At 38.6% G+C, this 27,433-nt stretch overlaps 1 protein-coding gene across 1 annotated transcript; it reads right to left on the reverse strand.

The window, feature by feature from the left end:
* Window positions 1–1,040: 1,040 nt before the first annotated feature.
* LOC128639641 (protein FAM131B-like) lies at window positions 1,041–25,703 on the reverse strand. Its single transcript, XM_053691770.1, has 4 exons — window positions 25,591–25,703; window positions 25,268–25,453; window positions 4,464–4,595; window positions 1,041–2,617 (listed from the first exon to the last, which is right to left on the reverse strand). Exons 1-4 carry the CDS (start codon window positions 25,676–25,678, stop codon window positions 2,220–2,222), a joined length of 804 nt encoding a protein of 267 aa, XP_053547745.1. The 5' UTR covers window positions 25,679–25,703; the 3' UTR covers window positions 1,041–2,219.
* Between the last annotated feature and the right edge of the window lie 1,730 nt (window positions 25,704–27,433).

Here is a 27,433-nt window from a genome sequence, read left to right on the forward strand (position 1 = left end):
TAATTTTTTTATTTTCTGTAATTTAGAGGTTTTTTTTTGCACTTTAGTTAATTTTAGTTATTTTTATTTAATTGTAGGTAATTGTATTTAAATTATTTAATTGTAGTATAGTGTTAGGTGTAATTGTAACTTAGGTAAGGATTTATTTTACAGGTACTTTTGTACTTATGTTAACTAGGTAGCTATTAAATAGTTAATAACTATTTAATAGCTATTGTACCTAGTTAAAATAAATACAAAGTTGCCTGTAAAATAAAAATAAACCCTAAAATAGCTACAATGTAACTATTAGTTATATTGTAGCTATCTTAGGGTTTATTTTATAGGTAAGTATTTAGTTTTAAATAGGAATAATTTATTTAATTATAGAAATATTTATTTAGATTAATTTAAATAATATTTAAGTTAGGTGGGTGTTAGGGTTAGACTTAGGTTTAGGGGTTAATAGATATAATGTAGGTGGCGGTGGTGTAGGGGGGGGCAGATTAGGGGTTAATAAATGTAATGTAGGTGGCGGTGGGCTCCGGGAGCAGCGGTTTAGAGGTTAAACATTTTATTTATTTACGGCGGGGTCCGGGATCGGTAGGATAGGGGTTAATAACTTTATGTAGGTGGCGGCGATATAGGGGGCGGCAGATTAGGAGTTAATAGGTATAATGTAGGTGGCGGTGGGGTCCGGGAGCGGCGGTTTAGGGGTTAATATATTTATTATAGTTGCGGCGGGGTCCGGGAGCGGCGGTTTAGGGGTTAATATATTTATTATAGTTGCAGCGGGGTCCGGGGGTGGCGGTTTAGGGGTTAATAAGTTTATTTAGTTGCGGGGGGCTCCAGGAGCGGCGATTTAGGGGGTATAACAGTATAGTATAGTGTGGGTGCTTAGTGACAGGCTAGCAAGAAAGCTGCGAATAAGCCGATGAACAGCGAGATCGATGACTGTTAGTTAACAACAGTCCGCTGCTCATCGCACCGTACTTGGTGCGCGGCTTTTTGACAGCTTTCTTGATAAATTTGGCTAACGTATTCAGGTCAGCGGCGGCGATGTTAGGCGAGCGTATTGGGGCCGGCAAATGCTCGAAAGTAGACAGCTTGATAAATAGAGGCCATTGTCTCAAGCTTTCAATAAACTGAAAAAGGGAATTCCCCATAATTTGAATTCTGCATAGTAAAAAAGTTTGTATTGTCATTTATTTTCCTGATTTTCTTGTTATTTAAATGTAAAAACAATAGTTTTTCTACTGCCCCAGACAGACTGAAGTGCATTCTCTGGCATTCAGAATCCTGATCTTCCCAGGTGTTGCAGAACGATTGGCTGATATCTGCAGAACCTCGAGTATATCTATTCTTTATTGACCACAGAAATGTAAAATAAACAGCACTTAGGAGCTTTTCAAGGGGTGTGTCCCTAGACTGCTAAATGATGAAATTTTTTCTTACGAAAACAACATTTTAAAATGTTTTTAAGATGTTATGTTGTATACAGATAATTTTGCAATGCGTTGACTAATTTCTTATGCATATATAACTATGACTCCAAAGCCCCTTTACAACTATATGGGCCGTCCCACTCAGCCAATGAACTATAAATACTTGGGTATGCGTGTTGCATTTCCTGATTTTACTTTCTTTTTAAATCGCCTTTATAATATTTTAATAAACTATAAAAATAGTTAATCTGTGTTAATGTCTACACTTGCACAATCATTTTTTTTACTGTACAATGTCCCTTTAACAAAAGAAGAAGAGCAACTGACTCTACAATCATTGTTTGATAATTCTCCTCATCGCTAATTCCTGAGTCACAAAGACATCCAGATAAAAGTGGGGCTTCTGAAGAAGGGGATGTGATTGGTGTTTGCTGTATCATACTGAGCCTTGCCCCACTTGTGATTGTGTCGGATACTCTAAGCAAGGGATATTTAGACAACAAAGCAGTGTGACAATGAGATGATACATCCCATCAGCACGTCCTGTTACACGTCTCTGGCACTGATGCACTTAGGAATAAGCTGAAGTCACAGACATTATATAATGGGACAGAACATTAAGGCAAAAATGGAAAAATTGCTTTTTTATACCTTACTGGCCATTTTGCTGTGCAAAAAATACCTTGATAAATGACACCCAGAGTTTCAGGCCTGCAGACAGACATACATTCTCTCGGCTGTCTCTTGCACTCTCTAAGTTCTTTCATCTCCGTTTGTTGCCTGACACATTCTCTCTTACTTCTCAAAGATTCCATTTTCTAATTCCCTCTCTTCTTCCTCTTCGCCAGACTGCACACCAGAAGTGGCAACATCTGACACCTTGCGACTATGAGGGGGACTTTCATATTCCTCTCGTGGAGGAGAAAGACTCTGTAGATCATGACAAACAGCATCATCCTCTTCTGAAGGAGATATTTTAGATTGTAACAACTGAGGGACTATTTCACATATATTATCAAGTTGTTTCTCCTCAAGTTCAGGTGCAGGATTAGAAGTAACAACACCCATGGGAGCTGGAGACGCTGTTAGAGACTGCTCACTACTGGCCCAAGCTTCAGAGGAGCCAAGACAGTAGAGTCCCTGTGAAACATACGAGTGGGGCCAGCAATCAGAGTGCGTCTGGGCAAGGTTATCTGCACAACAGAGAGAAAAGAGGCAGACATAATGTTCATAGTGAGATCCAAAGACAATATCACAATAAAACATAAAGAAAGAATGAAATGCAGAAGCCCTTCCTTCCCCCCTCATTACCCACCCACCAAACAAAAAGCTTGCTTTGATTTCTCTATAAATGTTATATGCTGCCTGCTTGCTAACAATACATTTTTCAATTCTCTCCTTTAATCAACAGTCTCCTTTTTTTTTTTTAACGTTAGAAAAAAGATCAGTGTTGGAGTCTGTGTGATTCTTCCACAACCTCAAAATGTCAAATTATAAAAGTCCATTCTGTACCAAGAGTTTATCTTAATGTCCAAAGGATTAGGATGATGTATTAACAGTAGTAAATGTCATTAATAAATCAAGAAAAAGTGGAGCACTCATTTACAAAAATTGAAATAATTTTAAGTATTGTTTGACCTACCCCATATAGGGATTACTGTGGTTAAACACAATATTTGAATTGGAAGCAAAAAAGCGTGAGATATTGTATGTGATATTTGAATATCTTACCCATAGTTCCCTGGTGCATTGGTAACAATGTATAATAGTACTTGTGGTGAAAAGCAAGTGGGACACTTGTCTAGATTTGATACATTTCTTTGTATTGCTATAAGAAGCTAACTTTATGTAAATGTATGATAATAAAAAAATCTACCTTTCCCCCTTATATAATAACAGTTAAAAAGAGACGGCGCTTAATTAAACTTTTACCATTCAGACATTTTATATACTTTGCTATTTTATTGATATTCGTTGTACTTATATCTGTCTATTGTCATTGTTAAAAGATATACATATTTGTAATAATGTTTACCATTCTGGCTGAGACGATTTCCTGTGTTTGAAAAAGATTATTGTTCATTTCCCTTTATATAATAATAATTAAAAAAAAAACTTTCTACCAAATCGTTTGAAGAGAAAATATATATGAACATTTTAATAAATATTTTTGTAGCTAAGTCAAAGGACTAGATTCCTAGACGCTTCTGAGAATGCTCAGTGTAAAGTTCTAAATTAAAGGTCCATAATAATAAAAAAATAATAATAAAAAAATAACATGCACTAATTCATTAGCGACGCCCCAACTCTATGTGTTTAACCTCCGCAAAGGGGTTAAATACATTGATAAAGTACCGTTTGGGAGCAGCTGGGAATTGCTGGTCCAGAGCAGAAACTACTGGTCACCCAATCAGCAGCGGTAGTCACACAGCTGAGTCATGCACTACTGTTGCTGATTGAGTTCTGCTCGGTACCAGCAGAGGTCTGAGGCTCACAAAGGACAAGGAGCCCAACATTTTTCTTTCATGTTTTAGACAGAGCTTACAATTTTAAACAACTTTCCAATTTACTTTTATTATCAAATTCCCTTTATTCATTTGATATCCTTTGTTGAAGGTGCAGCAATGCACTACTGGGAGCTAGATGAGTACAATAGATAAGCCAATGACAAGAGGCATATATATGCACCCACCAATATTAGTTTCAGAAACAAGTTTTATTAAATCAAGGCCAACGCCATTATAAGGGTATTTTATAATGAGCTGATGAAGGGCCCGATGACCTAAAGTTCTCTGCTCTGGCGATATGATCTAAGACGTCTCATCAGTGCTGAGAATTTTAGATAGGCACATTTTAGCTTAAGAGTTATTTATCTCCCCCTGCAGGGTTCTGGGTATGAAGAAGAGAGCTATGCATTACAGTATAATGCTCAGGAAGATCCTCCAAAGAGTTTGCATGATTTCTCTCCGTGCTGGTGAGTTTTTGATCATTACGTCCAAGGTCACAAATTGGCTCATGATGTATCACAATATTACTTACCTTGGTTTTCTAGTAGTTCCTGGTACGTTTCACTTTGTCTCTCCTGGTTGGAGTTAACACTCTCTTCCTCACCATCCATCGATGACCAAGCCATGAGCGTTGCCTCTGAGATAGCAAACTGTTGCATCACACCTAGACAGAGAAAAGTGAGTGACAGATGGTGATATCAGCAGGGTGCTAGATGATGCAATCTGATATTTGGCAATAAATCCCAGTATGACTGTTGATTGTCTTTGGGACTCACAGTTTTATGAATCCTGGCAATTAAATTGGTAAATAATAGTAGAAAGGAACATTACAAACACAATCAGAGCCAGAAACGCAGCTTTCTGCTTCACTGTGTATTTGTCAGCGTGACAGATGAGATCAATTCTGTCAAGCTCAATCTTGGCAAAAACTTGTTGACCATGAATGGTGAGGTTCTTCCTTAGGTAATGACATCTGTTTTTATTTAATTAGTGATTATTTTTGTATTAATGATAGTAAAAGATACTAGTAATCCTATATCTTAAGGCTGAAAATTAATTGATTAAGCACCATGACCTACATCTGCTGTCTGCCTGATCTTGATACTTCATGTTCCTCAGAGAGATAAGTGCAATTCTCTTATGGATCCATAGTCTCACAGAACTGGACACCACAGACCTAGTGACCAGTGTTCTCTCTAAGGCCACATTTAGTTAATAATAGTTAATAAGGGAACCATCACTTGCTGTCTGCATTGTGTAGTGTTTGCATACTGCAGGGTGTGGTTCCCTGATTAACCGTTTCAGTGCTGGGCTGCTCACAAGATGTGGCCTTAAAAGGAACACTGCTGGGGACATGATGTGTTTACATGTATAAATCATTGAGTTTAAAGATGCAGAACAAGGTAATACCAGGCAAAAGCACCTGTCTGAGTTAACTTTATCATATAAGCATCATCTGCTCATAGCTTCATAAATATAGCAGACTCTTTAAAGGGACACTAAACCCATATTTTTTCGTTCATGATTCAGATAGATCATGCAATTTTAAGCAACTTTCTAATTTACTCCAATTATCAATTTTTCTTCATTCTCTTGCTATCTTTATTTAAAAAACAGGAATGTGATAAATAGGAGCCAGCCCATTTTTGGTTGAGAATCTGGGTTATGCTTGCTTATTGGTGGGTAAATGTCAGCCTCCAATAAGCAAGCACTATCCATGGTGCTGAACCTAAAATGGGCTGGCTGTTGAGATTTACATCCCTGCTTTTAAAATAAAGAAAGCAAGAGAACAGAGAAAAAATGATAATAGGAGTAAATTAGAAAGTTGATTAAAATGTCATGCTCTATCTGAATCATGAAAGAAAAAAATTTGGGTTCAGTGCCCCTTTAAGCTAGCACAAGCCATACCATTTAACACATCATCAGGTCTCTGCACCATAACCCTGTGACACACACTATCCCATAAAGATAACAAGGTAGCAAGAGTGATATTAATTAACTCAAAATCAAAGCTAGCATGAAATAGTTGAGAATATTAAATGGTATTGTTGCAATTCTAGAAAAAACAACTTTCCAATTTACTTCTATTATGAAATTTGCTTCATTCTCTTTCATTCTTTACATATGTCCCCAGAATAAATGGATGGGTGGATGGAAAGATAATTAGTAGATATATGGATAGATAATTAGTAGATAGAAAAGTAATATATAGACAGACAGATAGATAGATATATGATAGATATTTGATAGATAGATGATTAATAGATAGATGATAGATAGATAGATAGATAGATAGATAGATAGATAGATGATAGATAAGGCATTATCCAAATCCTTCAGATACCTCCTTATCACCAAAAACTATTTAGTTTGCCAACAGCATATTTCTCAGTCACTGGAATAAAATGTGGCCCCTTTTTGCCAACTTCATTAGAAGTAAAAAAAAAAACAACTACAAAACTCATATCATTAAAAAAGAGATTTGGGCCAAACAAATCTTTAGTGCAAAATGAAAGCTTCAGTGGCTGACTCCCAGATACTGAATGCATTTAGGAATCTCCAGGCACTTTTATTTAGCAACAGTGCAAAGAACTCGCTGAACATCTCACTTTACTTTATTCAGGTTTACTGAACAAACAGAATACAGATGATATAGTTCCCAAAGCCCATTTATCTGCTCATTATAGTGGTACCCTCTGTAGGACACAAATGGACCATAGATTATCTTGTTCCTATTGAATTAGTGTGTTAATAACATAACAAATGTGTATTACAATACTTTATAAAGCCTTTATTACGCCAACCTGATATAAAGATAGTGCAATACTATTTGATCTAAACTATGACTCAGAGAGCTACAAACTGACTGCCACAACCAAACTCTGCACATGTTTTGTGTATCACTAATGTCAGGCACGGTAGATGGCAGCTTATTACATTACAGTTAGGTGACCCATTGGTAAATATATATTTATATATATATATATATATACTGTATATATACTATAGCGAGGTGATGCAACGAGAGGGAAGACGCAGACAATAGGGTAAAGTGTATCTAAAAAAATATATTTATCTAGAAGCAAGATATATATGGACATAATGTATATAAACTGAAAGCAATAGCTAAATAGCCTAAATACATATTACTCTACGCTAATGACAACCCTCTTCTGAAGGTGACACTGTCCCTCCTGTACAAACAAACTCACAAGTACGAATCAACACTAGGTTATCACAAAAGCCCCCTTTACCACAGGCCCCCAACGCCGACACTTCAAGAGGGGGGGGAGCAAGAACACAAGTGACGAACAAAAAGCTGAAACAATAGTATTTAATTTAAGTACATGACCACTTAGTTCTGAAGAATATAGTGTCCTTAACAAAGGTCTTTCTTTTGTGCCACGCTCCCAAAGCAGTTTATTTCATTTAAATATTGATTTTGGTAGGTTTCAGCGACAACTGAAACTAAAAGATTTTTTAAGGATAAAGGTGATTACACCCACAAACGCTTTAGAGGATCTGGCACATTTGAACCGATTAACACACATAATTCTATTAAAACTTTTCATCAAGTTTGTTTATCTACGCTATCTGAACCCCACCTTTCTACTGGTGCTGGTAGAGATAATCTCACTAAACAGGAAAGGATGGTCATTAAGGCACTTTCAAAAGACACAAATATCGTGATAAGGCCCGCAGATAAGGGTGGTGCCATAGTCGTACTTGACTATGAAAAATATAGGAAAGAAGCCCACAGACAACTATACAATGGCGTAACATATAACAAACTTTCAGGAAATCCAACCATAGGCTTTAAGAGAGAGGTAGATTAACTTTTAGGTCTAGCACACACAGCTAACATCATAGATGATGACACTTGGTCATTTGTTAATGTGGTCAAACCCATATGTCCAATTTTATATCTGCTTCCCAAGATACATAAATCATTAGATGATCCTCCTGGCAGACCGATAGTCTCTGCCAGGGGATCCCTCTTTCAGCCTCTTGCTGAATATATTGACTTTTTCCTCCAGCCCGTAGTTCAAACCACTAAATCATATTTACGAGACTTATTTGAGCTCATTAACCTTTTGAAAACATTTGAGATTGATCACAATAGGGACTTACTCGTCACTATGGACGTAGTGAGCCTATATATGGTCATTCCCTATAAACATGGTTTACAGATGATTAAGGAGCAGTTGATCACAAGTGAGCACTATACTGGTCCCCCGATAGAATTTTTGTTGAATCTGATGGAGTTGTGCTTGGAAAAAAACTTTTTTAGGTTTGAGAATGAATTTTTTCTCCAAATATTAGGTACGGCCATGGGGTCGAGCATGGCACCATCTTATGCCAACTTATATATGGCACAATTTGAACAATATAATGTGTTTAATTCCCAGCACAGCTCCATCAGATTCTACCGCCGTTACATTGGTGATGTGTTCCTCATTTGGAAGGGCACATCAGCATCCCTTATGGAATGGTTTGAAGCGCTTAACCATCTAGAATCCACAATCAAATTTAAGATTGAATGGCATCAAGAAAAAATTAATTTTCTTGATTTGGAGATATATAAAGCGATGGTAGGGGATAAAGATAAACTAAAAACCCCTTTGTATCATAAAGATACAGACAAGAATTCAATTTTATATTTTGACAGCATTCATCCTTAAACACAAAAGAATGGTGTCAGTTCCTCGCAGCTCCTGAGGGTTGTCAGAAATAACACTGAGGATTCCCGTAAGGACCTCCAACTGTAAGATATGGCCCAGAAGTTTTTACAACAAGGATATCCCCCACGTCTCATTGAACAACAACGACTGGTTGTGGAGCAACAGACCCAGGACAGCTTCATAGTGAGGAACACTGTGAAGAAGGAAGACCCAAGATTGAATTTTGTGACTACCTATACTCCAAGTTCGGAAAGGGTAGCAGCCACTATAAAAGAAAATTGGAAAATTGTGGCTAAAGATATGAGTCTACCTTTCTATGATTTACCTCCTCCTAGGATGGTCTATAAGAGATCTAAAAACCTACGAGATCTACTTGTCTTGAATGACCCAGTGCACTGCTATGAACGCCAATCTTGGCTAACAAAGGCAAAATTGGGTTGCTACAGATGTGGCAATTGTGTCACCTGTAACAACATGGTGACCTGCAACAGTTTTCATCACCCGCACACCAATAAGCAATTCAAGATTCAGCAAAGACTTACGTGCACATTCAGATTTTGTGGTCTACGCGATTATCTGTCCGTGTTCCCTATATTATATAGGAAAAACGGTGACTACCTTCAGAGAACGGCTGGCGAATCATAAATCTGCTATACGCCAGGCCATCAAGAAGGGTAGTTTGGAAAAACCAGTCGCAAGACATTTTTTACAAGCGGGACATTAGGTATCTACGTTGAGAGCGATACTTATCGACCATGTTCCACGTTTGAGACGAGGGGGTGATAGGGCTTCGGCCTTATTACGATCAGAAGCAAAATGGATTTTTGATCTCGACACTGTCACTCCTAAGGGCTTGAACACAATGATTGATTTCGGATGTTGGTACAAATGACTGTCTTATGGGAATCCCCTCTATTGGATTATAAATAGTTTCTACCTACTTCATAGGCATGAAGGGTGCTACCAAATTGTGTGGGCATTGGGTGTAGTTTTCCATTGATACCAGGTGTATAGAATGGTCTCTTTTAGGGTTCACTAATTATTATTATCGGTTATTTGTAGAGCGCCAACAGATTCCGCAGCGCTAAATAATAATAATTGTGTGTCCCTTCAAGTATAGTTTACTACTCTCTTGTACTTTGCCCCGCTAGATTAATTTAAAAGTAATTTTTCCCCCTTTATTAGGGTTGTCATTAGTGTAGAGTGATATGTATTTAGGCTATTTAGCTATTGCTTTCAGTTTATATACATTATGTCCATATATATCTTGCTTCTAGATAGATATATTTTTTTAGATACACTTTACCCTATTGTCTGCATCTCCCCTCTCGTTGTATCACCTCGCTACAAACGGTTGTTTACCGTTGCTATGCCAACACTCACGGCCTGTTCCTTTGTCGGCTGTGACTGATGACGTTAATATGCGTGGACATGCATGGAGTTGCAGTAGCATGACAGGAGGTTTGATGTGGAGCGGGAACACATCAATCAGGGCAATTATTCACTTTGATGTTGACACTTCACTGGGTATATAAGGTGGGTTTGTTTGGGAGTTATTTATGTCTTCCATGGGCTCCATTTGAGAAAGGTTTGTTACAGAACCGAAACGTTATGGGTTAAGACCCTATTTATTTACACTGTGTGGATTAAAAGGCTTGTTACAAAGTTTCCTGTGTTGCCTGCTTTTCTCTGGACACAATATACTGTACCTTTAAGCCAGGTTTGTATTCTGGACTTTGCCTGTATATATATATATATATATATATATATATACACACACACACACCTATATACACACTCACCGGCCACTTTATTAGGTACAACTGTTCAATTGCTTGTTACCACAAATTGCTAATCTGCCAATCACATGGCAGCAACTCAGTACCTTTAGGCATCTAGACGTGGTAAAGTTCTTCCTGAAGTTCAAACCGAGCCCCAAAATGGGGAAGAAAGGCGATTTAAGTGACTTTGAACGTGGCATGGTTGTTGGTGCCAGTTGGCTGTTCTGACTATTTTAAAAACTGCTGATCTACTGGGATTTGTACTCACAACCATCTCTAGGGTTTACAGAGATTGGTCTGAAAAAGAGAAAATATCCAGTGAGTGGCAGTTGTTTGGACGAAAATGCCTTGTTGATGTCAGAGGAGAATGGGCAGACTGGTTCGAGATGATAGAAAGGCAATAGTAACTTAAATAACCACTCGTTACAACCAAAGTATGCAGAATACCATCTCTGAATGCACAACAAGTGCGGCATTCAGATGGTAGAATTTGGCATAAACAACATGAAAGCATGGATCCATCCTGCCTTGTATCAACGGTTTCAGGCTGGTGGTGGTGATGTAATGGTGTGGGGGATATTTTCTTGGCACACTTTGGGCCCCTTAGTACCAATTAAAGAGACAGTCTAGTATAAATTAAACTTTCATTATTCAGATAGGACTTTTAATTTTAATCAACTTTCCAATTTACTTTTATCATCAAATTTGCTTTTTTCTCTTGGTATTCTTAGTTTAAACTAAACATAGGTAGGCTCATATGCTAATTTCTAGGGCTGCCTCTTATCACAGGCTTTTTAAATCTCTTTTCAACACAAAGAGACAGAAAGTACGCGTGGGCCATATAGATAACAGTGTGTTCAGGCACAGGGGGTTATTTAAGATTTAGCACAAGGCAATGCTAAATTTAAGACAATAGATAATAAACAGTCACAGTCATGTGATCAGGGGGCTGGAAGAAGGTTCCTAGATACAAGGTAATCACAAAGGTAAAAAGTACATTAATATAACAGTGTTGGTTATGCAAAACTAGGGAATGAGTAATAAAGGGATTATCTATCTTTTAAAACAATAACAATTCTATGGTAGACTGTCCCTTTAAGTTAAGACATTTATTTTCAACTTGTAATACGCGCGCGCTACTTCTGACGTGTGCAAAGAGCCGTGATATACCCCTTATCACTCGCACGCGCCACTCATAATCCAGCCCAGTATTAGCCATTGGACAGGAATATTGCTGACACCATCACTACTTCATTTACTATGAGCACTGGTCCATATCCCTTTAAGAGAAGCAGACAGAAAGCTTCACAAAGGTATTCTGTACGGACTCAACTCTGGTACTAGCTTAAAATAACAAATATTTACTTATACTATTTTAACTTTAACCAAAATATTAGTAACAACTATTGCAAAAAATAAATTAATAACTAAAATGAAAAACTGCGTATTTTGAGGTTAATCTACTGTTCAGTATCTTCTATCTGTGCTATTAGTTTACCACTAAATAGTTTTGTACTTAAACTGGATATTAAACAGTCATAATGTGTTTTATCAGTAAATAAAACCACTTACAAAAATCAGTAGTTTCTTTAATATTTTATTTTTTATAAAGAATAGCCTATAATTATCACTGAGGATGATGTTGCATGCTGCAGGTTCAAATAGTAAATGAACCCTGCAACGTGCTATAAAGAATTTGCATAAACTCATTTGTATTATTTCTGATTTGGTCTAAGCAAAAGTGCTAAAACATACTCAAGAGGTGAGTCCAAAGTAAAACTTGCTATTCATTTCACTAAAGTCAAAATTCATGATTCAGATAGAGCAGGAGGCTTTCAGAGACTTATTAAATTGTGTGTTTTTATATGCACACTTTCTGAGGCGCTAGCTCCAACTGAGGACGTGAAAGTTCAAAAGTTCACAGTGCATATGCATAAAAGTCTGTGATTGGTAGATGGCTGTCACATGATACAGGGGCCATCAAATTGAGTCAGAAAGTTTTTTACTGCTCATTTAAATTTCAGAGTAAGTGCTATTACATTATCTTTTTCTTTTTTACTTGTTATGTATGCAATTCTACTGCATTAAAGGGGTAAGATTTTTGCACTAGTAGGGTTGCACTCGTATTATGAGTTGTAAGTAAACTGTTTTTGCTCTCACGGTAACCCGACGAGTGCAAAAATCCAAACTTAGAATAGCGTGTGCACTTTCACGTATTCCCCCATAGAAGTCAATCAAGAAAAAGTGGAAAAAACATCCCACTCTCACACAAACACGATCTTATATTCTCGTTTGCGCTAACGCGACATAAAAAAAATGAATATTTCATATTCCAATGTTCTTAACATAGCAGAATATGTTGATGGTATTTTGTTACATTATATATCTATACCTATATATACACATATGATTATATATAGGTATAGATATATACATATAGATAGGAATATCCATTAAGAAATACATAGGCCTCTATTTATCAAAGGTCTTGTGGACCTGATCCGACAGTGCGGATCAGGTCCGCAAGACCTCGCTAAATGCGGAGAGCAATACGCTCTCCGCATTTAACATTGCACCAGCAGCTCACAAGAGCTGCTGGTGCAACGCCGCACCCTGCTGACTCGCGGCCAATCGGCCGCCAGCAGGGAGGTGTCAATCAACCCGATCGTACTCGATCAGGTTGATTTCCGGCGATTCCTGTCTGCCTGCTCAGAGCAGGCGGACAGGGTTATGGAGCAGCGGTCTTTAGACCGCTGCTTCATAACTTGTGTTTCTGGCGAGTCTGAAGACTCGCCAGAAACACGGCCCTTCAAGCTCCGTACAGAGCTTGATAAATATGGGCCATAGAACATATTCCAATATGTGCAGAACATTAGAATGTGAAATATTTACAGTAAATACATAGTTAAAACCTTTATTAAATATGAATATTTCATAAATATGTTTTTAGATATTTTCATCTACTTCCAATGCACTTTTATACATATGTCTATATATGTTTACTTATGTATTTATGTGTCTATATGTGTATATACATCTGTAAATAAATATATACACATATAAATACATATGTACACATATATAGACAATATTATAAATTAAATTATAGGAAAAGGACACAGAATAAATAATTAAAAGTATATTGCAAAGTTGTTTTACTACATACAATTATACATTTTATTTTAATATTTTAAAGTGTTTAATGTCCCTTTAAATTGTCCTTTAAATGCTGATATGTGTAATGAATAAGTAAACGTGACTATAATATCCCTTTAAGAAATGTTATCTAAGGTCTCAGACTTTCTAAGAATGAGACTGCTGAGCTGGGACTTTTGTCTACATCAGCATTGCTGACTTCACTACGGATTTGTGTCCGTTTTAAATTACTCTTAGTCATACAGAAAACGTAGCTCTTAAAATCTGAAACTATTAGCACAATAATCGTGTGTTTGTGAAGCTTCTTCTGCCGCTAATACACAGATACAGTGTTAATCTGAGCACATTCCCTTTTTGTAACTTGTTTTACTTCATATGTAAATATTACAGTTTGTTACATTATCTTTACGCTGCAGATATCACATCAGGAGGGTGTGAGGGCAGTTCTGTTACTTGACACTTTGGCCTTTAACTTGGGAAATATCCCGTCGCCTGAACTGGTAAACAGCTCCCCAGTTACTTGTATAATATTTACAGCTTGTTGTATAACAAATAAACAGGACTGGGGTCACCATAAATATAAAGTCTGTAAATAAAGCAGATGCAGAAATGTGCATCTAACTCAGGAATAATAGCTATGGGGTCAATCATTATCATTTAGAAAAACGTATCTAACAACAGAAAATCACCCTGAAATTCTTTGGGGATACATACACACAGACACATTCTCTTATACTTACATACACACAGACACACTCTCTTATACTTACATACACACAGACACACTCTCTTATACTTACATACACACAGACACACTCTCTTACACTTACATACACACAGACACACTCTCTTATACTTACATACACACAGACACACTCTCTTACACTTACATACACACAGACACACTCTCTTATACTTACATACAGGCAGACACACTCTCTTATACTTATATACACACAGACACACTCTCTTATACTTACATACACACAGACACACTCTCTTATACTTACATACACACAGACACACTCTCTTACACTTACATACACACAGACACACTCTCCTATACTTACATACACACAGACACACTCTCTTACACTTACATACACACAGACACACTCTCTTATACTTATATACACACAGACACACTCTCTTATACACACACAGACACACTCTCTTATACTTACATACAGACAGACACACTCTCTCATACTTACATACACACAGACACACTCTCCTATACTTACATACACACAGACACACTCTCTTATACTTACATACACACAGACACACTCTCTTACACTTACATACACACAGACACACTCTCTTATACTTACATACAGGCAGACACACTCTCTTATACTTATATACACACAGACACACTCTCTTATACTTACATACACACAGACACACTCTCTTATACTTACATACACACAGACACACTCTCTTACACTTACATACACACAGACACACTCTCCTATACTTACATACACACAGACACACTCTCTTACACTTACATACACACAGACACACTCTCTTATACTTATATACACACAGACACACTCTCTTATACACACACAGACACACTCTCTTATACTTACATACAGACAGACACACTCTCTCATACTTACATACACACAGACACACTCTCCTATACTTACATACACACAGACACACTCTCTTATACTTACATACACACAGACACACTCTCTTACACTTACATACACACAGACACACTCTCTTATACTTACATACACACAGACACACTCTCTTATACTTACATACACACAGACACACTCTCTTACACTTACATACACACAGACACACTCTCTTATACTTACATACACACAGAGACACTCTCTTACACTTATATACACACAGACACACTCTCTTATACACACACAGACACAGTCTCTTATACTTACATACAGACACACTCTCTCATACTTACATACACACAGACACACTCTCCTATACTTACATACACACAGACACACTCTCTTATACTTACATACACACAGACACACTCTCTTACACTTACATACACACAGACACACTATCTTATACTTACATACACACAGACACACTCTCTTATACTTACATACACACAGACACACTCTCTTACACTTACATACACACAGACACACTCTCTTACACTTACATACACACAGACACACTCTCCTATACTTACATACACACAGACACACTCTCTTATACTTACATACACACACACACTCTCTTACACTTAAATACACACAGACACACTCTCTTATACTTATATACACACAGACACACTCTCTTATACACACACAGACACACTCTCTTATACTTACATACAGACAGACACACTCTCTCATACTTACATACACACAGGCACACTCTCCTATACTTACATACACACAGACACACTCTCATACTTACATACACACAGACACACTCTCTTACACTTACATACACACAGACACACTCTCTTATACTTACATACACACAGACACACTCTCTTACACTTACATACACACAGACACACTCTCTTATACTTACATACACACAGACACACTCTCTTACACTTACATACACACAGACACACTCTCTTATACTTATATACACACAGACACACTCTCTTATACTTATACACACACAGACACACTCTCTTATACTTACATACACACAGACACATTCTCTTATACTTACATACACACAGACACACTCTCTTATACTTACATACACACAGACACACTCTCTTATACTTACATACACACAGACACACTCTCTTATACTTACATACACACAGACACACTCTCTCATACTTACATACAGGCAGACACACTCTCTTATACTCACATACACACAGACACACTCTCTTATACTTACATACACACAAACACACTCTCTTATACTTACATACACACAGACACACTCTCTTATACTTACATACACACAGACACACTCTCTTATACTTACATACAGACAGACACACTCTCTTATACTTACATACACACAGACACACTCTCTTATATATACATACACACAGACACACTCTCTTATACTTACATACACACAGACACACTCTCTTACACTTACATACACACAGACACACTCTCTTATACTTATATACACACAGACACACTCTCTTATACTTACATACACACAGACACACTCTCTTATACTTACATACACACAGACACACTCTCTTATACTTACATACAGACAGACACACTCTCTTATACTTACATACACACAGACACACTCTCTTATACTTACATACACACAGACACACTCTCTTATACTTACATACACACAGACACACTGGCCTCTAGTTATCAAGCCGTCAACCTCAAATACGCTGGAATTCAGCAGCGTATTTGTGGCGAGGCTGAATCGCCTAAGTTATCAAGCCCTGCTGCCCGGCAAAAGTAGAATATAGTGACGTAAGCTTCGATCCGCCGGACTCAGTCCGAAACAGATCGATTCTTACGTCACTCCAGATGTTCCGAATGCAAGTTCGGCACAATCTGACTACTTTTGGAAGTTATCAAATGACTACCAGGTACGCTCGGCACTTTTCCGGCCCAGCGTATCTGGTTTTCAATCCTCCGCCCTGGAGGCGGCAGATCCCATAGGAATCAATGGGAGTCTGACCATAGAGAAAGTTCATGTTCGCTGCTGCCCAACATCCCATTGATTCCTATGGGAGCTGTCTACACCTAACACCCTAACATGTACCCTGAGTCTAAACACCCCTAATCTGCTCCCCTACACCGCCGCCACCTATATTAAACATGGTAACCCCTAAAACGCCGCTCCCGGAGCCCACCGCCACTCTAATAAACTGATTAACCCCTAAACCGCGGCTCCTGGACCCCGCCGCCACGCTAATAAACTGATTAACCCCTAAACCGCCGCTCCCGGACCCCGCCGCCACCTACATAATACCTATTAACCCCTATCCTGCCCCCCCTATACCGCCGCCACCTATAATAAGTTTATTAACCCCTATCCTGCCGATCCCGTACCCCGCCGCAACTAAATAAATTGTTTAACCCCTAAACCGCCGCTCCCGGACCCCGCCGCCACCTATATTAAACTTATTAACCCCTAATCTGCCCCCCTACACCGTCGCCACCTATAATAAATTTATTAACCCCTATCCTGCCCCCCTATACCGCCGCCATCTATATTAAACTAATTAACCCCTAAACCTAAGTCTAACACTAACCCTAACACCCCCCTAACTTAAATATTATTTTAATAAATCTAAATAAAAATTACTCTTATTAACTAAATTAATCCTATTTAAAACTAAATACTTACCTATAAAATAAACCCTAATATAGCTACAATATAACTAATAATTATATTGTAGCTATTTTAGGATTTATTTTTATTTTACAGGCACATTTCAATTTATTTTAACTAGGTACAATAGCTATTAAATAGTTAATAACTATTTAATAGCTACCTAGATAAAATAAAGACAAATTTACCTGTAAAATAAAAACTAACCTAAGTTACAATTACACCTAACACTACACTATCATTAACTAAATTATTCCTATTTAAAAATTAATACTTACCTGTAAAATAAACCCTAAGATAGCTACAATGTAATAAATAATTACATTGTAGCTATTTTAGGATTTATATTTATTTTACAGGTAACTTTGTATTTATTTTAACTAGATAGAATAGTTATTAAATAGTTATTAACTATTTAATAACTACCTAGCTAAAAGAAATACAAAATTACCTGTAAAATAAATCCTAACCTAAGTTACAATTAAACCTAACACTACACTATCATTAAATAAATTAAATTAATTAACTACAAATACCTACAATTAAATACAATTAAATAAACTAACTAAAGTACAAAAAATAAAAAAAACTAAGTTACAAAAAATAAAAAAATATTACAAGATTTTTAAGCTAATTACACCTAATCTAAGCCCCCTAATAAAATAACAAAGCCCCCCAAAATAAAAAAAATGCCCTACCCTATTCTAAATTACAAACGTTAACAGCTCTATTACCTTACCAGCCCTTAAAAGGGCCTTTTGCGGGGCATGCCCCAAAGTAATCAGCTCTTTTGCATGTACAAAAAAATACAAACCCCCCCCCAACATTAAAACCCACCACCCACATACCCTTACTCTAACCCACCCAAACCCCCCTTAAAAAAACCTAACACTAACCCCCTGAAGATCATCCTACCTTTAGCCGTCTTCAGCCAGCCGACCACCGATGGAACAGAAGAGGACATCCGCAGCGGCCGAAGTCATCATCCAAGGGGCGCTGAAGAGGTCTTCCATCCGATAGAAGTCTTCATCCATGCAGCGTCTTCAATCTTCATCCATCCGGAGCGGAGTGGAGCCTTCTTCAAACGAGCCGACGCGGAGCCATCCTCTTCCAACTACGCCTACCCGACGAATGGATATTTCTTTAAGTGACGTCATCCAAGATGGCGTCCCTCGAATTCCGATTGGCTGATAGGATTCTATCAGCCAATCGGAATTAAGGTAGGAAAAATCTGATTGGCTGATGCAATCAGCCAATCAGATTCAAGTTCAATCCGATTGGCTGTTCCAATCAGCCAATCAGATTGAGCTCGCATTCTATTGGCTGTTCCGATCAGCCAATAGAATGCAAACTCAATCTGATTGGCTGATTGGATCAGTTAATCAGATTTTTCCTACCTTAATTCCGATTGGCTGATAGAATCCTATCAGCCAATCGGAATTCGAGGGACGCCATCTTGGATGACGTCACTTAAAGGAATATCCATTCGTCGGGTAGGCGTCGTTGGAAGAGGATGGCTCTGCGTCGGCTCGTTTGAAGAAGGCTCCGCTCCGGATAGATGAAGATTGAAGATGCTGCATGGATGAAGACTTCTATCGGATGGAAGACCTCTTCAGCGCCCCTTGGATGATGACTTCGGCCGCTGCGAATGTCCTCTTCTGTTCCATCGGTGGTCGGCTGGCTGAAGACGGCTAAAGGTAGGATGATCTTCAGGGGGTTAGTGTTAGCTTTTTTTAAGGGGGGTTTGGGTGGGTTAGAGTAGTAGTTTAATATAGGTGGCGGCTTGGTCCGGGAGCGGTGGTTTAGGGGTTAAACAATTTATTTAGTTGCGGTGGGGTACGGGATCGGCAGGATAGGGGTTAATAAATTTATTATAGGTGGCGGCGGTATAGGGGGGCAGGATAGGGGTTAATAGGTATTATGTAGGTGGCGGCGGGGTCCGGGAGCGGCGGTTTAGGGGTTAATACATTTATTATAGTTGCGAGACAAAGGTTGAACTTTTCTGGTTAAATTGTAAAAGATTTGTTTGGCACAGAGCCAATAAAGCTCATCATCTAAGGAGCACCATATCGCCATATGCTTTAGGGTTGCTTCTCTTCAGCTGGGTCAGGGCTCTTGTCAAGATAGATGGGATAATGAATAGCTCCAAATATTAAGATATTTTAGCAAAAAAACAGAAAGCTGAAGATTTCACATTTAAACATGACAATGACCCAAAGCACAAATCCAAATCAACCAAGGCTTAGCTTCAGAAAAGGAAAATCAAAGTCTTGGAATGTCCCAGTCAGATCCCAGTTCACAATCCCATTGAAAACCTGTAGAATTAACTTAAAGGGAGCTATAAACAGGAGACCCCCTCACAATTTAACCACTTAACGACCAAGGATGTGCAGGGTACGTCCTACAAAAAATGGTTGTTAATGACCAAGGATTGAGGCATCCTGCAATACCCTTTTTTAAGCATCCGATGCAGAGAGAACCACTCTGTGAAACTCTCTGCATCGGCCAACGATGGTGCCGATCGTTGGTGGCGTGGGAGGGATAGCAGGGAGGTGGGTGGCCCATCACTGGAAGTCTAGTTCCTGCACTTCCTCATAGGGCGGATGATGGGTCTGGGAGTGTGCACACCTGTCTAAATTATGCCAAAAGTTTCACTCAGTCACCAAAAACCATGTGAGAAAATGTGCTATGGTCTGATGAGACAAAGATTGAACGTTTCTTGTTAAATTGTAAAAGATATGTTTGGTGCAGAGCCAATTAAGCTCATCCTCTAAGGAGCACCATACCGCCATATGCTTTAGGGTTGCTTCTCTTCAGCTGGGTCAGGGGCTCTTGTCAAGATAGATGGGATAATGAATAGCCCCAAATATTAAGATATTTTAGCAAAAAAACAGAAAGCGGAAGATTTCACATTTAAACATGACAATGACCCAAAGCACAAATCCAAATCAACCAAGGCTTAGCTTCAGAAAAGGAAAATCAAAGTCTTGGAATGTCCCAGTCAGATCCCAGATCACAATCCCATTGAAAACCTGTAGAATTAACTTAAAGGGAGCTATAAAAAGGAGACCCCCCTCACAATTTAACCACTTAATGACCAAGGATGTGCAGGGTACGTCCTACAAAAAATGGTTGTTAATGACCAAGGATGTACTCTGCACGTCCTCAGGGTTATCAAGTGCTGGAAGCGATCGTGATCGCTTCCAGACACTTTCAGGGTATTGCAGTGATGCCTTGATATTGAGGCATCCTGCAATACCCTTTTTTAAGCATCCAATACAAAGAGAGTCACTTTGCGGCCTCCTCTGCATCGGCCAGCCATGGTGCCGATCGTTGGTGGCGTGGGAGGGATAGCAAAGAGGCGGGTGGGCAACCCATCACTGGAAGTCGAGTTCCTGAACTTTCTCTTAGGGCGGATGATGGGTCCGGGAGTGCAAACACACTCAGGGGGATGGGGCCACGCGTGGGGGGGGACGAGAGCTTGGGGCCATGAGCGAGAGAGCGGGTGGGAAATGGATCTCTTATAGAGGGGGGGGGGCAGCTACGCTACAGATTTTTTTTTTTTTTTATAAAATAAAGCAAATTTTTTAGCAAACTGGGTACTGGCAGAGCCAATAAAGCTCATCCTCTAAGGAGCACCATACCGCCATATGCTTTAGGGTTGTTTCTCTTCAGCTGGGTTAGGGGCTCTTGTCAAGATAGATGGGATAATGAATAGCTCCAAATATTAAGATATTTTGGCAAAAAAACTGAAAGCTGAAGATTTCACATTAAAACATGACAATGACCCAAAGCACAAATCCAAATCAACCAAGGCTTAGCTTCAGATGTCTACTAAAAAAAATAATATATATATACATGTGAAGGGTTACAGACATCAGTGTTACAATGTAACTATCCCTAATTTAAAAAAAAAAAAAATGGTTTGGAAATAGCAAAGTGCTACTTGTACTTATTGCCCTATAACTTGCAAAAAAAAGCAAAGAACATGTAAACATTGGGTATTTCTAAACTCAGGACAAAATTTAGAAACTATTTAGCATGAGTGTTTTCTGGTGGTTGTAGATGTGTAACAGATTTTGGGGGTCAAAGCTAGAAAAAGTGTGTTTTTTTCAATTTTTTATTTTTTTTATTGTAAGTTATAAGATATGATGAAAATAATGGTATCTTTAGAAAGTCCATTAAATGGGGAGAAAAACGGTATATAATATGTGTGGGTACAGTAAATGAATAAGAGGAAAATTAAAGCTAAACACAAACACTGCAGAAAAGGGGGGCAGGATAGGGGTTAATAGGTATTATGTAGGTGGCGGCGGGGTCCGGGAGCGGCGGTTTAGGGGTTAATACATTTATTATAGTTGCGAGACAAAGGTTGAACTTTTCTGGTTAAATTGTAAAAGATTTGTTTGGCACAGAGCCAATAAAGCTCATCATCTAAGGAGCACCATATCGCCATATGCTTTAGGGTTGCTTCTCTTCAGCTGGGTCAGGGCTCTTGTCAAGATAGATGGGATAATGAATAGCTCCAAATATTAAGATATTTTAGCAAAAAAACAGAAAGCTGAAGATTTCACATTTAAACATGACAATGACCCAAAGCACAAATCCAAATCAACCAAGGCTTAGCTTCAGAAAAGGAAAATCAAAGTCTTGGAATGTCCCAGTCAGATCCCAGTTCACAATCCCATTGAAAACCTGTAGAATTAACTTAAAGGGAGCTATAAACAGGAGACCCCCTCACAATTTAACCACTTAACGACCAAGGATGTGCAGGGTACGTCCTACAAAAAATGGTTGTTAATGACCAAGGATTGAGGCATCCTGCAATACCCTTTTTTAAGCATCCGATGCAGAGAGAACCACTCTGTGAAACTCTCTGCATCGGCCAACGATGGTGCCGATCGTTGGTGGCGTGGGAGGGATAGCAGGGAGGTGGGTGGGTGGCCCATCACTGGAAGTCTAGTTCCTGCACTTCCTCATAGGGCGGATGATGGGTCTGGGAGTGTGCACACCTGTCTAAATTATGCCAAAAGTTTCACTCAGTCACCAAAAACCATGTGAGAAAATGTGCTATGGTCTGATGAGACAAAGATTGAACGTTTCTTGTTAAATTGTAAAAGATATGTTTGGTGCAGAGCCAATTAAGCTCATCCTCTAAGGAGCACCATGCTGCCATATGCTTTAGGGTTGCTTCTCTTCAGCTGGGTCAGGGGCTCTTGTCAAGATAGATGGGATAATGAATAGCCCCAAATATTAAGATATTTTAGCAAAAAAACAGAAAGCTGAAGATTTCACATTTAAACATGACAATGACCCAAAGCACAAATCCAAATCAACCAAGGCTTAGCTTCAGAAAAGGAAAATCAAAGTCTTGGAATGTCCCAGTCAGATCCCAGATCACAATCCCATTGAAAACCTGTAGAATTAACTTAAAGGGAGCTATAAAAAGGAGACCCCCCCTCACAATTTAACCACTTAATGACCAAGGATGTGCAGGGTACGTCCTACAAAAAATGGTTGTTAATGACCAAGGATGTACTCTGCACGTCCTCAGGGTTATCAAGTGCTGGAAGCGATCGTGATCGCTTCCAGACACTTTCAGGGTATTGCAGTGATGCCTTGATATTGAGGCATCCTGCAATACCCTTTTTTAAGCATCCAATACAAAGAGAGTCACTTTGCGGCCTCCTCTGCATCGGCCAGCCATGGTGCCGATCGTTGGTGGCGTGGGAGGGATAGCAAAGAGGCGGGTGGGCAACCCATCACTGGAAGTCGAGTTCCTGAACTTTCTCTTAGGGCGGATGATGGGTCCGGGAGTGCAAACACACTCAGGGGGATGGGGCCACGCGTGGGGGGGGACGAGAGCTTGGGGCCATGAGCGAGAGAGCGGGTGGGAAATGGATCTCTTATAGAGGGGGGGGGGCAGCTACGCTACAGATTTTTTTTTTTTTTTTATAAAATAAAGCAAATTTTTTAGCAAACTGGGTACTGGCAGAGCCAATAAAGCTCATCCTCTAAGGAGCACCATACCGCCATATGCTTTAGGGTTGTTTCTCTTCAGCTGGGTTAGGGGCTCTTGTCAAGATAGATGGGATAATGAATAGCTCCAAATATTAAGATATTTTGGCAAAAAAACTGAAAGCTGAAGATTTCACATTAAAACATGACAATGACCCAAAGCACAAATCCAAATCAACCAAGGCTTAGCTTCAGATGTCTACTAAAAAAAATAATATATATATACATGTGAAGGGTTACAGACATCAGTGTTACAATGTAACTATCCCTAATTTAAAAAAAAAAAAATGGTTTGGAAATAGCAAAGTGCTACTTGTACTTATTGCCCTATAACTTGCAAAAAAAAGCAAAGAACATGTAAACATTGGGTATTTCTAAACTCAGGACAAAATTTAGAAACTATTTAGCATGAGTGTTTTCTGGTGGTTGTAGATGTGTAACAGATTTTGGGGGTCAAAGCTAGAAAAAGTGTGTTTTTTTCAATTTTTTATTTTTTTTATTGTAAGTTATAAGATATGATGAAAATAATGGTATCTTTAGAAAGTCCATTAAATGGGGAGAAAAACGGTATATAATATGTGTGGGTACAGTAAATGAATAAGAGGAAAATTAAAGCTAAACACAAACACTGCAGAAATGTAAAAATCGCCCTGGTCCTTAAGGGTAAGAAAATTGAAAAATGGTCTGGTCACTAAGTGGTTAAAGGAACTTGAACTTTCTTGCAAAGACGAGTGGGTTAAAATTAGACTTGTGCAGCTCTGAATAATTCATTTCATAATGAATATTCTGAAAAATTAGTTTTTCAGAATCTTCATGTGCTTCATGTGCTGCACTATTTGATATACTAAATGGTTGTTAACTTTTACATTAGTATTCGTTAAAATGTAAGTAAATGTTCTCTATTCCTCTCACCTTGAACCTTACCTGTAGCGCATTGGGTAGCCACCTTAATCACCTTCTTCTTCATAGATTCCCGTAACAAAACAAAAGCAAATCCCTCAATAAATTTCCAAAGTCTAGATGTGCAAAGTTAATAGAGACTCTTTCATGTTCCTAACAATTAGCTATTTATTTTATTCTCTGGATTTTCGTTTTTTGGAAGATCCCATTACAGATAGAAAAAGTCTGACATTTACATTGTTGCTATTTCTGTCTTTACATTTCAAAAGCTTGCGATTTCATAAGGATGTGTAGACTTTTTATATCCACTGTCATATAATATAATAAATATAATATAGTGAAGCACTTTCTAATATGTCCCTTTATCAGTTTTGTATAATGACCAGTAAGACACAGTCTACGTTCCTGCACATAATTTCCAAGTGCAGATTTTAACATTCATTACTAAAGACAATGCCCTCTGTGCAACATGATAAAAGCATAATAAAAATAAATCTACTGCTCACCGGCAAGAAACCTCGCCTCCTTCTCTCCATCACTCAGGTCAGAATATGCATCACTGTCCATCCTGGTGCTCTCATTAGATGGTGGTGGTGGTTGTCCCCAGCTTTGCCACTCTATCATGTGAGCAACACGCCCCGACCCTAACGCTGTTGGCTTTGTAACTTTATCCTTCATCGAACGAGAGACACCTGAGGGAAACACGAGAAGGAAAATGTTAGTGATAGTGACAGTCACCATTTATTATTGCAATTACATGAACATGTATAGTTTGAATTGGTATTGCCTTCCCATTAGTCTCTGGAAACATCAAATTAGGGTACAGTACCTTTGACAGAGGATTTGGCGAGAGCACCAATTCCGTAGGCATTAGAATGTCTCTTCAGTCGAGGAAGGATCGAAGTTGTATCTTCCATGGACAGCTGACAGACAGACCCAAAGAAAGAGGAAACAATCGCTCAGAGAGAGAGAGAGATGAGAGAGATAGAAAGAAAGAAAAAAAAAAGAAGAGAAAAAGAAAGATGTGAGAGAAGAGACCAAGAGAATCAAGAGAATGGAAGAGATGAGGCAGATGGGGCAGAGAGAGAGAGAGAAAGAGAGAAAGAAAGAAAGAAAGAAAGAGGGTAAGAGAGTGAAAGAGCAAGATAAATATATAGAGAGGGGGGAGACACAGAGATAGAGAGAGAGAGAGAGAGAGAGAGAGAGAGAAAGAAAGAGAGAGAGGGAAAGAGTGTGAAAGAGATAGAGAAAGAGAGAAACAGAGAGGGGAGAGAGAGAGAGAGAGAGAGAAAGAGAGAGAGAGTAAGAGAGAGAGTGAGAAAGAAAAAAAAAGAGAGAGAGAAATAGAGGGAGAGAGAGAGAGAGAGAAAGAGAGAAATAGAGAGAGTTAGGGGGAAAGAGAAAGAAAGAAAGGAAAGAAGGAGATAATGTGTGCACAAAGGAAGAAACAAGCGCTTGAGAGTTAATGCAGTGACAGTCATCTGATAGACATAATGCAGAGTGCAGAGGGACAGACAGGGGGATGCTGCAGATACTGTGATCTCTGACAGAGAGACAGATTGTACAGACACACTGATGTGAGTAGTGAGTGCTGATAATAACAGAGGAGAGGTTTATATTAGATAAGGTCACTGACATGAAGCTACAATGGCTAAACCAAGAATCTAACAAATACAGTAGATCTTCACTATCCAGCGATTAACTAAAGAGCAAATTTGGTGCTAATTTTAACTATTAATGTCATGTGAGATCCTAAACTCACTGACAGTATGCACAAGACTGTGCTTCTGGGGACCTATGTTTGTTTGTTACATATTAAAACTAATGACAAATATCCACTGGTAACATCTAAACATGCAACATCAGTGTTGAAATTGGCTGTGACTTCTGCATTGGCTGCTTTTTGTTTTCACACAATATTTATAATGTTACATGTAGCATTGTCAAGAATAAGCTGAATACTAACCCATTTACTAAGAGGACTCTCTTCCCTGACTCTGTGACAAGTGATGCAATATTGCCCCCCTCCCCAATCACACCCTACTAGCCTCAGCTTGGCAATGCATTACAGCCAAGCTGAGGCTGAACTGGGGTAGCAAATAGATTACAGTATCTGCAAAATTGTGTACCTAAATCACCTATGCCAGGAGGGCACATCAGTACCTTGCACCTGGGGAGGTGCGCAGTTCCCTGGGCTTTGGGACACCTCTATAATCTATGCCTTAAGGTTCTTAAAAAAAGTATGCCTTACAAACTTCTATACACACAGGAAAATATCTAGGGCCCGATAATCAAAAATGTGCCAGCATGGAGAGAAATCACATAAAAACCGTTGGGATTTTTTTTAAACCCTTATATGGTAATATAGGAGTCTTTCCTTTACATCCAGAATCTGCATAGTGAAATAATCAGTTCTCAAGCTACAAGTTTCGTTTAAAAAATGATTTGAGGGACCTTGCTGTGCCGACTTTTAGAGCTTTTTAGATCTTTCCCGAATTGCAAATTGCAGCAGTTTTTATATAGTTAATGACAGGTGTGGATTAGGGATGGGCGAATGTTTCGCAACATTCGAAAAACGGCACGAATTTTAACACATTCGTTCGTTCGAATCGAATTTCGAATGTTTACATAACATTCTAACATTCGATTTTCGAATATTCGGTTTCGAATTT

This window comes from Bombina bombina, chromosome 9 (genome assembly GCF_027579735.1).
Source record: "Bombina bombina isolate aBomBom1 chromosome 9, aBomBom1.pri, whole genome shotgun sequence".
Classification (NCBI taxonomy): domain Eukaryota; kingdom Metazoa; phylum Chordata; class Amphibia; order Anura; family Bombinatoridae; genus Bombina; species Bombina bombina.

What these genes read in the sequence shown, in the direction of transcription:
- LOC128639641 (XM_053691770.1), bottom strand. Translation starts at nt 25,678, where the DNA reads ATGGAAGATACAACTTCGATCCTTCCTCGACTGAAGAGACATTCTAAT. An exon ending in CGCCAAATCCTCTGTCAAAG is followed by an intron (nt 25,454 to 25,590) that starts GTACTGTACCCT and finishes TGTTTCCCTCAG; the next exon opens with GTGTCTCTCGTTCGATGAAG. An exon ending in GGAACTACTAGAAAACCAAG is followed by an intron (nt 2,618 to 4,463) that starts GTAAGTAATATT and finishes TCTGTTGTGCAG; the next exon opens with ATAACCTTGCCCAGACGCAC.